The following is a 17,087-nucleotide window of genomic DNA, read 5'->3' as shown; positions in this document are numbered from 1 at the left end:
ACTAGTCATTTTAATTTCAAACTTTCAAAAAAAATTTACCAAATATGTTTTGAATACACTCCACAAAAAAAAAAATATATTTTTAAAAATTTCGGATGAAAACAAAAACATAAAACAACCACAATAGTAATAAATTGGAATTTTAGTGTATACAGGGCAAAGCAAACAATTCATTTATCAAACAACATAAGAACAACTTGATAAAACAGGAGAGCATAAACAACATGGAGAAGTCTCATCCAACAGTGGATATGCCTTGAATTCCATTGAATTAAATGGAACTTGGATAGGGTGCAAGCCGTTAACAGAATTAACAGAGGAAAAACTAAAGAAAAGGACCTAATAGATTTGAATCAAATACTGTATCTGGAAAATTGGTCCTAATGAATTTATTCTTGTTTCCCCATTATACATTTAACCAAGTCTAGAATACGAAAATAATCATAAAAAAGTGCAGAATGTTCACCCTCAAGTCCATCCCTGCTCACCCGATTGCTGCCTGCAAGGTTATTGCAAGGGCTCCCACCAACAACAAGATCAAAACCACCAAATGAATTCATCAACTCCTCCAACCGGTCACCGTTGAGCTGTTGCACATCAGCAAGGTCAATCAGATTTCCTTTTTGGTTGGTTTGCTCCCACCAGCACCTGACAATATTTCTGTTCACTTCGGAAATCTCAACTGATACAACATTTTTCAAAGGGATACCAAGCCGATGAAGGGCTACTTCTGCACCACCAATCCCAGAGAACAGAGATAAAAGGTTGATGCCCCCTGGGAATAAGTCCTTCAAGACAGAAAGATGATACGCCACTGTATCGACCTGAAAATATTTTATCCCATAAGATACATGACAAATTTGAGATTCGGGAAAATTGTCATTAAAAATTATTCAGAATATGGTATTTTACCCAGAAAAATCATGTGAAGGAAGAGTTTGAGTAGAAAATCAATTCAATTAATTAAAATTATATTTATTCTAGAACTACTGGGAATAATCCATAGGTACTTGAAATATCAAAGCATTAAGGGAAAATGCAAAAAGACCCCCTGATATTTTTTATTTTTTGGCAATAAACCCCTCTGGAAAAAAATTATATGGTAAGAAACCCCTTATAGTTTCTGAAATTACGCCCCTGCCTCCGACTAGTTCACGTTAAAAAAGGGACAGAAAAGCTCACACGACACAATAACTGATGCCGTTTTGCTGACAAAAATTCCCGTGGGCATATTTAAGTCTTGCAACAGGATTTGGATCATGATTTTGACCCAAATTTGCGAAGGGTCATATTTGATAGTAAAAGAGATCAAAACTCTACTTGGAAAATAACCCAGATTAGCACCACCATGACCATACCTCGGCGGTTCAGCATCAATTTACCAGTCATATCCAAGTAACCACCAATAACGTTGTTATTTGGTTCTTATAAAGCAGACAACCCATTTCTCATCCATGAACCAGTGTGTGGTGCATGTATTAGCAATTGTAGTCTCAAAATTCAAGCTCTTCCATAGATTCCTACCAAAACCTCCACCATGAACTCAGGTCACCATCTCCATTTTGTTATTACCTTAATTTCTTTGTGAACACACACACACATATATATATATTTGTTGGAGAATATCAATATAGGATATTTCTCCAGATATTCTCCAACAATTTTGATCCATCCTCAACCCACATAACCACCCAACTCCCATTGAAAAACAAACTATTCGAAGTGACCCAACATATTTGTCAACCTAAGATCACTGTCACCACTCAATCAAATGCCATCATCAATGGCAATGGCTTCGACAAAAAATTAATAGCTTTATGTAGGTCAATCGATGGCTTCTATTTTATAGGTCCATTTCATTTGGGTTTGCAGAAAAGATAAAACAAAGCCTATAAACATGAAGAAAAAAGGACCCACTGATGATGTAAAGGGCGGGGATGACTAATTCCTCTCAAAACCATTAGCAAATAGAAAGGCACATCTACAGTGAGTTTTAGTGCCCTTTCTCAACAAACATCAAAATCTTACCACCCTAATTAATTACAGATATGAGATGTGTACATAATAAATACGAAGATATACAGATGTACATATATGTTTGGTGTTTGGATAGAGAATCTCTTCTCTTTTACACACATAACAAAATTCCAGATTAATTTGGTAAAGCAGTTTTCATAATCTATCACATTTCATAATTCTCAATAAGATGTTTATGATGCCACGACAAATTGTGATGCAACAAACTGACTACAAGAACAAAAGGGGAGATAGCTCAGATGGACAACGTTGAGGCTTCCAGATAGAATTTAAGGGTGGGACAGTTGATCGTGTACATTAAACCTTAAGCAAATGACAATGTATTGGTTAGAATCATTTTAGTAACTTTGTATCATATTTCTTTCTCCTCTCTCGCTGATTTCATGCTACAAGAATGAAAATGTAATTTTGGGTGCTCAATAACAGGAAGTAACCAAAAGGGGGAGTTCGCAAAATGCCAATAGTTCAACGGGATTTTTTCATTTTTCCAAATATTTATGATTTCTTCAACATATTTGACGAGAAAAATTGTAAAGAGAGAGTGGCATGAGAATAAAAGAAGTGTTCACCTGGAATGAGTTACCAAGAGATTTATATCTGTCGGTCCTATTTATACCTCCTCCTCTTGTATGGTTCTTCGGGAACCCCAGTAGCATTTCTATTTCATCAGGCTCAAGCGGTGCCACCTTGTTCCTTCCAACCCAAACCAGATTCCATTTCCTACACTCTTCGAGAACATACTTTTGCACATTCAGGGGTGGCTCACCGTCCCAGTCTTCAAGAGCCTTGCGAATCCTCTCAGTCAGCTTTGCACTCCCATAGACAGTTTGTAAGCAATTTAACTTTGTTCGCGTATCCCATGAGGGCCACCATTTCCTTGTTAAGGGTAATGCGTCATGTATGGTCTGTGGGGGAAGCGGAAGAAGTGGAAACCTGTTTTGGATTGGAAGATTGTGAACATAGCCTCTTTTCCTGGCAGATGCGCAAAAATACTTCGAATCCACGAACTCTGGATCAACATCATATAAGAAGCGAGAAATGGTGTCCCAAACTCCTTTTGGAGCAAGTGCTACGTTCTCGTAATAGAAGTACGGAGGCCCAACAGCTGCCTCTGGAATAATTCTTTGGACTACATGACATGGTTCTGTAGGTACTCCAAATCCAACCATTGGATTTGGAAGACGAATTGTCTCATCTTCTTCACTTAGGATCTTTTTCTCATGCCCCCTCTGTTTCCTTCTTTTCCACAGCTCATAATCAGAAAACTTCCTCTTCTTGTATCTCCCATTCTGATTTAATATATCCTTCAGCTTTGGCTGTGAAGGGAGGAAAAAATTTTAAATCACATGGAATATTCTGAATCTTTTACAAAAAGAATCAAACAGAACACATATCATGATGCATTAGTAAATAAAACAAAATTTAAGAGCTATCACAAGACTTATTCACATATTGTAAGAACTAAGAAGGGAATAAAGATGACCTTATTTTCATCAGGTAGCTCATTTAGATAGGCATCAGCTGCCTTCGACATTTGAGCAGCACAAATAAAATCTGTCAACTCTACAAGTGAGGCTTCTGGACCTGAATATTTCAGAGCGGGCACTATGAGAGTTGGATAAAGTTTTAAGTGACAAATGTGTATCTAGAATAAAGAGGAGAGACAAACTTTCACTATATCAACTAGCAGAAACTACTGATTATCAAGACCAAACATGTGTACCAACTAGCAAAAACTACTGGTTATCAGGACCAAACGTATACACACATTAATGATGTAGAAATATATAAATATTTATATATTTCAACAAATCATAATCAAAGTTAGCAGCACAGAGAAATATAGTTCATCCAACACACCAGTTTATATTTTTAATTAAACTTCTAAAGAGGCTCAAAATACAACAGAAAGGTGTGGGCCGTGGGGGTTACCCACTTCCAGTACCCATTAGTGTCTTCTCCGATTCATTAGATTACCAATCATTGTTTCGTATTTCAGTTAAATGAGAGAGCTACCCTTCAAACCCTGAAGGAAGCATTTAAATGAAACTGAAAAATGGAAATGCTAAATATATCATATCTGTCTCATTGTTACCTTTCCCTGCAAGCATAACTCGAGCAGAGAAGGAAAGCATTTCATAGGGAGAAAAAATAACCAAATAAAGGGCAGATTTAAAACAGATCCAGATTAAACTAAAGATATTAAGTATAACAGACATTTTGTTCTTGGACATTGAGCACTTTTTTTTACCTTGGCAAGAAACACTTTCATATACACCCACTTGCCCCTATGGGTACTTGAACCCTCGACCTTCTACTTTGAAAGGCGAGGAAGTACCACTACACTACAGCCTTTGGTGGTATTGATAATAACAATTTGATTGAGTTATTGATACAAGGAAAAAGAAAAAAAATAAAGCTAGACCTAAAAAGTCCTTTTTATTTGAACTCACCTAGTCAAAAATCCTCCCATCTCTCAAAGGAGAAACAAGGTATAGCCTCCATACTTGCAACGACTCCCTCATATGCAAGTTTTCACTTTAGTCAAATTCTAAAATGCAAAGAGACATCAGTATACAACTGACTAGCTACCTTCTTTCTCCCTAGAAGTTCCTCAAAGCAAATGGGTGAGGCATATACATTCAGATTACAATTCTGTCAGAATGTTTTTTGGGTTGACACCCAGTTGCTCTAAAAATCATGATGAACAAACTGCTGCCAGTAACCTCCACTATAGCTCCATGCTCGTACCACTTTCACTTGATATAGAAGTAACTCTAGAAACATAAGTACCAGGGACAAAAGCAATGAGAAAATAAATCAAAAAAACTACTGTAGTACCTACTTTCTCACAATCATAAGACATACAGTGAAGGTAAGATAAAAGATAAAGATGGAAAAGAAAGAAAAAGAAGAAAAGAAGATAAGAATGAAGGTCACAACATGTTATAGGAATCATAAATGAGAGACCTAATATTAAATCTTCACTAAACAAGGCACTCAATGAGAAGTTAGTTAATCACTGAGATACAAGGATCATCTCAAAAATATTAAACCTTCTCCAATAAAATATATAAAAAGTATTAAGTACTGAACCCTATGTCCTAAATGAAAAAAGCAAAGCAAATCAATAAGATTAAGATGAATATTTTGACGGCATAAAACCAACATAACATCATATACACACCACATCTATTCATAGCTATTGAAGCATCTTCCCTTTTGTAGCCCATGCTTGCTAAGGTTGACAATGTCTTATCCTTGTCGGTCAAAGAAGAAATATTTTCCTGCAAGAGGAACCAATAACAAAAACCAAATTCAACATACATAAACCAGGTAGGACACACATCCCAGGAGATATGTGTGTCACATTCCACACAAGTTGCAAATGTTACTGGTCGATAGTCTAGGAAATGCACCTAGGAGAGATATATATGTGTGTGTGTGTGTGTGTGTGTGTGTGTGTATTTTGTAGAACCTAAAAAAAAATCAAGGAAGATTTTCCTAAATCTATCAAGCTAATACTTCCAAAATTGCTACAATCAATAAAACAGTTAAGTTTTTTTTCTAAAATATAAATTTGTGCACGCAGACATGGGTGTACAACTAAAAAGATTTAAAAAGAACTATCAGTGCAAAAAATGATTTTAAATCAAAATACTTCAATATAGAGAAACAGCGGTAACCACGTTTCAAAACATCTCAGTATAAACACTGTAGCAATGTGCTTTTTCATTTTCAGAATGAAGGTCACAAAAGTAGTTTTCTCTATTACAGCTCTGATTATTTCTTACAGGGTTTGACGTTCAGTTTGGAGAGGAGGGTGGGGGAGACAGGTGGGCTATTTGGTTTAAACAGTGCCTAGGATAATTATTTTAATTTCTCTGTAAAAAAAAAATCAACTTGTTCACTTTGCCGTTAAGAAGAATGTGGAGATTGGCTAAAATTATCACACATTGAAATATAGGCATTTCTTCATAGGTATACTAAAATTAATTAGTTGTGCACTGTAATACCTCTAATTTTAAAAGGATAGTCTCGGTATTTATTTATTTGTTTTAATTGTATTTTTAATCATTTAATTGATTATTTGACTAATTGCTTATGTCTTTAATTGAATTAGGTATTACTTGATTATTTGATTATGTATCTATGTATTATTTATATTTGTCTATATGTTAATTGTTTAATTAGATTATGTGCTTAAATGGTGTTTTGATTAATTGTAAATTAAATGTTTTCTTTTCTTTTTTATTTTATTTTTCTTTTATGGTTATGGTTAGTAGTAATAGGCCAACCAATTGGGTCCCATGGACTACTTGGAAAGGAGGTTGGATGTGTATGGATTATTACCCATGGATAGTTGTGTATGTATATATATAGATATATATTATATACATATATAAAAAGGAAAGTAATTTATTAATTACTTTTATGGTAACTTGGATAGTAATATTTAATCTGATGTATATGTTTTATATTTAAATAATAAAAATATACGTAGATTTGATACGTGTTATGTTTTAAGTTCCTTTATAATATTATGATAACTTAAATATTATTGGATAATCCATTAATAAATAATGAAATGTGTATAATTTATTTATTTAATAAACATATACATAAATTATATACGTAACATATTTTACTTACCTTTTTAATATATATGAAAGGGAAAGTAATTTATTAATTACTTTTATGGTAACTTGGGTAGTGATATTTAATCTGATGTATATGTTTTATATTTAAATAATAAAAATATACATAGATTTGATACGTGTTATATTTTAAGTTGCTTTATAATATTATGGTAACTTAAGTATTATTGGATAATCCATTAATTAATGGGATGTGTATAATTTATTTATTTAATAAAGATATACATAAATTATATACGTAACATATTTTACTTACCTTTTTAATATTTTAATATTAATTTTTTTTTAAGTTGACTTGGATTGGGAAAAGGGCTAGAGTTATTTTATTTAGCCTATAAATATATAGCTATAGGTTGTAAAAGGGGGTTAAAAATATTCACGTGATATATTCTAAGGAGAGAGAGAGTTAGAGAGGGAAGGATGAAAAGGAAGGAAGGAGGAAACAATCCTGTAGAGAGAAGATCAAGGAAGAAGAAAGATAACTTTCGATCGGAAAGTTTAAGGCAAGTTCTTCTTCTATCTCTTTCCCTTTGATTCGTGTTTCTATGCATGCCTAGGAAATTTCAGGATTTATTAAACACATAAAATTAAATAATTATGCATGTTTAATTGGATTAGAACACAAGTTTTATGGAATTGGTTCATATCTGTTTTTGTGTTATGAATTGATAAATGCATGATTTTGATTTGATTTCTGGTGTGAATTTTTATATGTTTACATTATGTATTTTTCATATCTGTGGAATGATGGAACGTAGAAACATGCCTAGGATTACTGAACATTAAATAGGAACTAGGTTTGGGTTTAAATAAATTTAAATAGACTCAATCATAATGATGCTTGCTATTTGAATGTTTTAAACAAACGAAAAGATTTAATCTTTTAAAATGTTTTAGCAATTAAGATTAAATGTGTAGGATGAATTGGATATGGAGAATGCTTATTTGACGGTATAATAAAATATCATCATATATAAGATTCAGTTTGTGTAGGACATATGATATAGGACGCTTAAATAAATAATAAGTCATTCCTATTTTGTGATAACTTGATATCATATTATCATAGTTATTTCTGGATTGTTTGATTTATTTCCTTAATCATTACATCAATTGTTGGATTGTGTGGTTTAATGCACCGGTATGGGACGGTGGCATTCTAGGGATGGATTAACTTATCAGTTAAGTCCTACCTATTTTATATAAGGGAATAGATTAACTAAAATGTTAAGTCCTACTTATATTTAAGTCAAATCAGCTGAACAAGTTGAATGACTTATGGAGGATTAATTTATTATATAAAGGAATGGATTAACTAAAATGTTAAGTCCTACTTATATTCAAGTCAGGTCAGCTGAACAAGTTGAATGACTTATGGAGGATTAATTTATACTGGATAGGATGGTTACTAGATTATATATATATAAGTATGGTGCCATGATATGAGCTTGAGTCTCAGGATCAGTGGTTAGGGCGCGTATATCGCTAGGGATGTGTAGCTAGATATAGTGTAGTTGGGTACCCTGGTAGGTCTAGGTACTCATGCCTACTATATGTGCGTTTTGCATGTTGCCTACTATTCAGGTTGAGACAACCCTATAGTCTAGTGAGGTTCCTTTAGTGTGTGTATATATATATATACGGACTACTAGTTACTGTTGGATTGACTAGGATGTATACGTGTATCGGATCTCTGCTTGGACTGTAGTAGAATAGAACTTGTTTGTGGGCCTGACCCACCATTATTTTTCAGGTGTTCGTCAAGAGTAGAGGTTGTTCGTGTTGAGCAGGGATCAGTCTACTTTATTCTTCCGATGCTACATAGGAGTTCCTTTATGATTCAGTTTCCTGATTTAGACAGTTATTGCTGTCATTTGTTTAGTTTAGATTTTCTAGGGGTCCACACAGTATGGATTCCCGAGTTGTATTTTGGAGGATCAGTTGTATCAGAAGAGTTTATTAATTAATGGAAATATATTCTGAGGTTTATTATTAGATTATCATTTTAGTTTCTTGTCAGCATTTTATTTATTCTTCTTTATTCTTTTGTACTCTGTGTTCGTTTATTATCAATTTGTTTTGATATCCTCGGGTATTCGGGCGTGGGCCTGGCCAACCCGCATTCGGAAATTCGGGGGTATCACATGCACAATAAGTTATTGACTAAAATTCAGGAAAAAAAAAAAAAAAAAAAGTTAGTGACACTATATATCTTGAGGGAATAAATATTCATTTCTGCAAAAGCATGTGCTATACCAGCACATCACTTACATGAAATCCATGCATTATTATCACTACTGTGTAATACGGGCAAGCAAAATTCAACACTTACATGCACTTCCATGTATAAAATTAGGAATAGGACACAAATGATGACAATATTTCAATCAATAAAATTAATGTGTCAGGGACATAAAACTCCTAGCAGCTAAATACATTATATTTTATATGCAGCTTGTAAAGATAAGATAATAACAGATGTGCGTGAGTGTCTTATGTACCCAAATAAAAAAAAAAAAAAAAAAAGGAGAGAGAGAGAGAAAGAAAAGAAAGATACAATAATAATGATGACGCTAAGTTAATTTTGCTGATACAAAAGAATATATAATACAGTGGACAAGAATCATATATATCACTCAACCAAGGATCAGAAGAAGCAAAAATGCACTTATACCTCACTTCCAGGCCAACTATCGGTATCAGAGAGATCATTCAGAAAGCTCTCATCATATTCCGTAGAGCAAATATCAGAATCGACATGTTGCTGTCGTTGAGGTCCTTGAGGAGAAACAGGATAGTTTTCAATAGCCTGCCAAAAAAGTAGTAAAATATACATACCAAAATATATAAAAATTAGAGAGCAGTAAAATACAATCCTAGCTAGGGATGATAAAACTGCCTTAAAGCCAGCCTGACCAGCACACTTGCCTGGAAAATAATGCTTAGTGAATGCCTAATAAGTTTTGAACCAATACCTCTCCACTGAGGTCAAGTGCTCTACCATTAAAGCACGAACCCCCAAGTTCTACATACTCTTCTATAAATATATATCCATATACAAGTAAAACGCTATAATACTTGTGTAAATATACATACACATGCACAAACACACAAATGTATATAAATATACATAGATTATATATATATGTATACAGACATATAGACATACGTGAATATAGACATATGTGTTTAAATATGCATAGGGGTAATATATACACAGACACACACACACATACATGGTTAGGCAAAGTATTTTTCATCAAGGGGAATGCGGGAAAGAACATGCACAACGTGAAACACAGAACTAGTTGCATAAGTGTTGCCATCTCCTACGTTACATGGACTCAAGTACATGCAACAGGTGCTGGTATGTTACGATTTAAATAAAGTTGTATCTTTATTCCCAGACAGACTTTTGTTTTCTTTTTCTCTTTTATTCTCCCATGGAGGAGGATGGCACACTTCAAAAACCAGACCTCATATTTTTCAATATGCAGATCAACTCAAAAGCCAATAAAAGAGTAGCCAGGAGAGCATCTGAAATGAGGCAGACATTACTCACCGAGTATGTGAGGAGAGATTCTAGAATTGATTCTGAATTTCCTTCTTCTGCAAGTTTATCAGTATAAGGCCATAATGAAGTTGTCAAGCTTAAAACTCATTGAATAAAGTAACAGTAAATTTACCATTTTCCTCGATTACTTTCAGAACCATCTTTTCAGAAAACCCCATCCCTATAAAATGATTAATCAAATTGGAGTTGGAAGAACCTGAAGATGAGCTCATCTGTAGATGTAAAAAAAAGTGGTCAAAAGCAAGTTCAAGGTATGTGTATCATGTGTGTGCACCATCTTGTGAGAAAATTTGATGAAAGGAACAAAATTGAAAAGAAAAAGTTCCAAACAAGAGAACCCAAATGAAAGCAAATTCCTAAATTGACTAAATGAAGCATAAAAGGGAAAGCAACACAGGAGCAAAATTAGAATAACATGAAAAACATTAGGCACGGCAAATTTATGGACAACCAATTTTGTCAATGTCCAACACTATCGATCTAAATACGTAATAAAGCATAGAAGTTCTTGAAATCTTCTGCATTATGTCTTCAGATCTCAATATTACTCTTGTTTTTAGTCCCGATCCACCATGCTGGAAAAATCTCCATCTTCAGACCTATTTGGACTTGGATTTCTTTCCTAATCTTATGATTTATCATCAACTTTTTTTCTTCATCACATCCAAGAAAGATTAATACCTTAGTAGGGGCCTAAGGAGTTAACATTTTGCTGGAAAATCGAACTCGCCAAAATAACAAAGGTTTCAAATTAAATACATGAAACAGGGGGGGGGGGGCACGTGCCCCCCCGGGCCTACATTGGATCCATCCTTGCTTGAAATAAAGCCTCGACGCTGTCCAGACCATTAGCACTCTTCCAACCACAATCCAACGTGGACATATTTCTTGACAAGTTTTTGCTCAATCAATTAGCAACTGCATCGAAGTGCAATAAAGAAGCAAGATCATCTAATAGATTGAAGTAATCTTTATTAAAGTAATCTACTATCAAATATACTTCTCTAGACAGTATTCAAATTCCTCAGCTTGCATAAGAATTGAAGATAAATCCACTATGGCTGACACAAGATTTGATGTCTACAATAACACAAGAGACCATGATAGGAGCATTTATTCAATTTACTAATGTAGAATTTGGTGATAAAACAAACAAGAGGAAGTCAGATCCTATTAGTTAGACTATAAATCTTCCAAGTACAAATTTTTATCTATTGTGTCAAAGTGACGTGAAGGTTATTACAGACACCTAAAGGAAAGCAAACCAGACAGTTAGAATTGCCAAGTTTTAAGTCTGCTAAGTGAAAATCTAAATAGAACAAACATGAACACAACTAAGCAACTAACAAATGATCCTACGTAAACATTATATTGCTTCCATCCCCTCGAATATCCTCCTAGTCGGTGTCAAACTAGTAACATCGTGTCGTAAATAATAGATAATGTTAAGTATCTGAGTCATGTGTTGGCATATTCCTATGTCAAAGTGTTATGAATCATCCGTCTACAACCATGGAAGATGACGGAGATGGAGCTCAACGAAGAACACTCAGGAATCTCTCAAGACTCCATCACATATCCAGGTTAAGATAAGTTTAGACCATAGAGACCAATCATGATCTAGGTTTGATCTCTAGAAGGCTCAAATATTGTTTTAATCCTGTTTACAAAAATTGGGGTTTTTGATTAAATGATTTTCAAAACAAGAATTTTTACAAAACAATAAACCTTGATCGAAATGGTCGAACAATCGGAAGAATATTTTGAAACCCTGAATGACTCGATCGATGTGTCGATTGATCAAAGCTTACCCAATGACTGTCAATCGAAGTCTCGATCTGTCAAACTATGTGAACGCAGTTTCATGAAAACACTCTCAAATCAAAATTCTAAAAGGACTTCTTTTTTTTTTCTTCTTCTTTTTTGATAAATAAAAATTCTACAAGGATTCGACTTACCATACTACTTATGTAACCTATATTAGCTATAAATGGAGCTTTCAATTCCTTACATATTATTGAGAGAATTTAAATTTTTAGAGAGATGAAGTTTTGAGAATCAATTTAGGGCATGGATTATATTATATGTGATTAAGATAATGAAAGGAAGGAGCTAAATTGAGAATATCTATTTAATCGGATGACTAGCGGCTAAGACTGAAATCACAAGAGAAGCAGGTTCTTGAGGAGCGCGTGTTGTTGACTAGAGGAAGAATTATCTGGAGATTTTCGGAGAAAAGTTTGTTTTCTGTGTCAAGAGGTAACTAGGAGATTTTTGAGGTAGAGAGTCTATTAGCCTAAGTTTTACCCTCTTTCACATATGGCGAATTTTGGTTTGCCTGAAGTAGGTCCCATTTTTTTTACCAGCTTTTCCTCGTAAAACATATTGTGCCTCTACTCTATTTTATTTATTGCTTTATATATTTATATGATTGCAATTAAGACACGTAATCAAACAAATTAACTGAATTTTAAACAAAAATTAACATTGATTCAAATAATTAATTATTGCAAACTAATATCAAGCCATAAGACCTATTCACCTCCTCTAGGCCTAAGTCACTGCTCGTACTCTAACGTATCAAAGTCTTGGGTAACAGTCCCTAACGCACCTTTCAGAGAAAATAAAAATTATCAGCACTTCATTCAAATCCAAATGGAATGACACGGTAGCATGCAAGCGCCCCATGCACACTCAAAGAGAATGACATGGTAGCACATGGATTGCTACGCTATAAGAAGAGTTTGTGGAATTGACAGCATGTTTATCCCAATGAGTGCCACACATCCTTTGAACAATGCAATATTCCTTTTAGTTGTTAAAATTGGTTAAAAATTTAAAATTTCACTAATTTTCTTTGGAATTATCATGCTTGGTCTGTCAAACATTGTGATCTATAAGTGCCTGATTATTTCTCTAGAATAAGGCATTTTAACCCCAACCTTCTTCCAATGCCCACACCCCATTCTGCATCATCTGATACGGCATCAACCTCAAAATCTTAAAAAGATAAGAGTTCTATACTTTAATTTCCGTGCACCCCACTAAAGCAGATTTTTTCTTATCAAAAATCGAAAAACTGATTTAAGTTGATGAATCAAAAGCAATTTTAAAAAACTGTTGACATGTATTAGATAGTAACCAGATTAATGCCAATCAATGGACAAGCATTTCAATGATTTTCCAACTAGGTTCATCTCGTTTAGCAACAGTGAAAAATTAATTATCAGGTAAAAAAAGTAATTAAAAATTTTGCCTATATATATATTGGTAAAGGAATTATCTTCTTATACAGTATCGTGCATTTAAATAGTAAGACAGTCATTAAATAGCTGTAATTTAAGTAAGGATAATCTGCTTGCCCTACTCGCAATTGAATAGTTTTGGTGCTGAAACCAAAAGAGAGATTCCACTATAGCTTCTAGTTTAAGCCGGTAACATTTACCTCTCCAGATCCTGCAATAGTTTCTCTACCAGGTACTGTCAAACTTGAACAAGCAGATATGGGTAAATTCGCAATTTCTTGTTCATCTTCAGTATCCCAGTCAAAGTTGTCACTCTCTCCGCCAGAAGGATTCCCGTCCTATGCAGATTTAACCACACCATAAAGAAAAAGAAAAGAGAATTACAATTAATACAATTAATATTATTGCCTATCTAAAACATAGAACTAAAATCATTGATGATAAAGGTCCCCCTTTTCTGATATTAACTAGTAAATCAGTGCATAACAAACATTAAAGCTTAGGGTCCTTTGGCATGCGATGAGTTTTAGGCGTTATGTTTTTGGTCAATATCAAAACAACCGTTTTATTGTAGAAGTGTTTTGGGTAGAAATCGGAACCATGTTTGGTAATGAAAATTCGTTTTGAGAAATTCGAAAATTTGCTTTAGTTCCTCTTCTACAATATCACCAATTTGGTGACATGGGGGTTTTGGCCAAAAAATCTAATATGTTATGAACTATTCCAAACCAATATCAGCCGTCCCAAACATGATATGGGCCCAAATTTGAATATCTATATCAGAAAAACAATATCATAACGCATACCAAAATAAAATAAAAGAATAGATATTAATTGTGAGTTTGTGAGAGATAAAGTATAGATATCAAAATAAAAGAATACATGCACAGAAATTTATAAGAGAAAGGAAGACATACCATTTATAAGTAACCACTAGTTTGGCCAAGCAAAGGTTCTCAAGCTGTGAAAAAAATACATGAAAATAATTTAGTGACAAACTAATGCAGCATAGACATTGATGATTTAACAGAAATAATGAAGAATCTCAATACAAACCGCACAGTGGCTGTAATCTAAGTTTATCATAACTATTCTTAGGACTTTAGGCACCATATCTCGTACAGATAAATAGTAACATGATGCCAGTTAAAAGATAAATAGTAACATGAGAAGCGTGCACAGGGGCTTTCCAGCTAAAAGATAAGGACTCAGAATTTAATGGTTTACAGGTTAGAAATCTAATGAAAGACACTAGAATAGTCAGATGTTTTCCGAATATCAGAATTCACGCTGTTTTAAACAGTGATAACCACACCCACCCCCCACCAAAAAATAAAAACATGCGGAAAGAGTGTGGGGCATCACTGTTTAAAACAGTGTGAATTTTGTATTCGGAAGCCATCTGATGTGAACCATTAATTGTTGAGTCCACCCAGATATTTTATAATTTGCTTATTACATATATTTCATCAGAATGACTTTAAGATGCAAATTTTCTTAAATGGGGACATCTAGCAGGGTATCTTTTACCTCAATTTACATGTGACATGTAACATGTTCAAGACCACGTCTAGTTACCTTCGCATCAGGTTTCAGCCTCAATTTACATAACACTTCTATCTTACATGGAACCATTGCTTGACTGAAAGTGAATGAGAATATGTCAAATCCACAGTGTTTCCAAAGTTTTGTGGAAAATGGGCAACGATAAACTAATTCAGCTGGTATAAATTGTTCTAGATATCTTCAACATACTGCTATAGGTTTATCTGATGGTGTCTTGTGTCCCATTAACATGAGAAAAGTGTCACATACTTTGAAAGAACAGGCTTATTACGCTTTCTAAAAAGAAATATAAGCGATAGATAAGCAGCAACTTGCAAAGCCAATTATCTAAGATCAGCATAAACAAACAATGGAGATTTTAGAAAACGTGATTAAAAAAAAAAAAAAAAAAAAGAAAAGTGGAATGGTTCGAAGCTGATTCTATTGGATCATTTACATCCCCTAGCCCATAATACTCAGACTGAAATTGGACTTGACATGTCAAATCAATAGCTAGCAATCAAGAACCCCCTTTCAATCAAATAAATGTTTTTTTTTTAATGTGTTTAAATATGTTGTTTATACAAACTGTTAAATACCCACGAAAGTTAGAAGTGCACAAAGGGATTACTATTCCAAATAGTATGTAATTATATTCTAAATAAACCCCTGCAATCCTAATTATGCAGTTGTGTTTCCTTAACAAATACTGGTAAGATAAATAATAAAATAAAAAATAAAAAGGATAAGGACATATAACAATTCAATTATATAGACTTATCAAAAAAAAAAAAAAACAATTCAATTACATAGATGTGACTCCCCACATTTAGAACACCACAGCACTGCTTATCTGAGTTTTGTTTGCTATCATGATTAGAGAGCACTCATCAGAACTCATGAAACATGGGATAACAACAAGTGAAAGCCTTTTTGATGTATATGAATTACAATGATTATGTACCTCCTTTATGATAGTTTACTTCACTCCATGATAGTCATTTTTTTAACAAGTATTATATGAATTACAATGATTATGTACCTCCTTTAGAATTTGTTTGGACATACATTGGCCTTGGAAACAAAGAGACTAAAGATTTTAATTGTTCAGAGCCTGGTGAAATCGTTTTCGGAGAATGGCCCCAAAGTGACTAGAAACGGCAGAATCAATTCTAGGATTACCAATCCTTGAAAACCTGTTTGAGTTTGGAGTCTATTTGTACTTCAACCCTATGGACAGGGTTCAAGGCCTCATAACTTACTTGGGAGAATAATCAATTCTAGGATTTCCCGAAAAAACATTACATTTATTATAAAAGACGTTACGCATTTCTTGAACCCAAAAACCCTAGTTTCACCGAATCAAACTCAATACAGCCTCAATTTATACCCTAACAAAAAAACTAACCCTCCCTGTGAATCGCACATCAAACAATCTTGCCAAATAAATCATACTAAAAAAATTATGAAACATGCAGAAACGGAAAAAGAACACTTCTAATCTCTTGCTAAACAATAATAATAATTTCAATCAGAACAGAAATTGCATTAACAATAATCACAATTTCAACAACTATCGAGGTGCTAATAAACGACAACATTCAACGAAATCAAATAAAATTCACCTCGTGTGCAAAGAATCACTGTGTTCTTGAAACTGTGTTCGATGAAATCGATAATGTACTTCGTTCTTATGAAAAAATCTTTCAATGTAAAGGAAAAACAGGGAGGGTTTTAAGGTATGGATGAAGAGCTACACTATAAAAAAAGGCCAAAATGGAAACCAAGAAATGCAGATAAGCGATCAAAGGAAACATGCAGTGATGCAGATACAGTATATATAGAGAGATATAGAGAGAGAAAGCAGAAGAATGGAAGAAAATTTTCTGTTACAGATGAAAGTGAAAAACCCCGTGAATTTAAGAGAGAGGGATATGAGGAATCGCACTCATAAAGAGCGCGGTGAGTGAGACGAAAGCATTTCGTGGAATCTGCGCAGCAGAGACAGTAAAAAAAAGGTACACGCCA

The 17,087-nt window shown here is 33.8% G+C and overlaps 1 protein-coding gene across 1 annotated transcript; it reads right to left on the bottom strand.

The window, feature by feature from the left end:
* Positions 1-173: 173 nt before the first annotated feature.
* Positions 174-17,054, bottom strand: LOC132284256 (DNA (cytosine-5)-methyltransferase DRM2-like). Its single transcript, XM_059786345.1, has 10 exons — positions 16,685-17,054; positions 14,432-14,475; positions 13,715-13,852; positions 10,382-10,481; positions 10,258-10,304; positions 9,370-9,504; positions 5,225-5,324; positions 3,521-3,621; positions 2,607-3,353; positions 174-824 (listed from the first exon to the last, which is right to left on the bottom strand). Exons 2-10 carry the CDS (start codon positions 14,432-14,434, stop codon positions 390-392), a joined length of 1,806 nt encoding a protein of 601 aa, XP_059642328.1. The 5' UTR covers positions 14,435-14,475; positions 16,685-17,054; the 3' UTR covers positions 174-389.
* Between the last annotated feature and the right edge of the window lie 33 nt (positions 17,055-17,087).

The sequence above is a fragment of the Cornus florida genome, unplaced genomic scaffold, assembly GCF_030987335.1.
Source record: "Cornus florida cultivar Cherokee Brave unplaced genomic scaffold, ASM3098733v1 CherokeeBrave_3.0.0_Hap2_Chr11, whole genome shotgun sequence".
Lineage (NCBI taxonomy): Eukaryota > Viridiplantae > Streptophyta > Magnoliopsida > Cornales > Cornaceae > Cornus > Cornus florida.
Note: the sequence above shows the minus strand (reverse complement) of the source record. Positions and strands in the feature narration are given on the sequence as shown.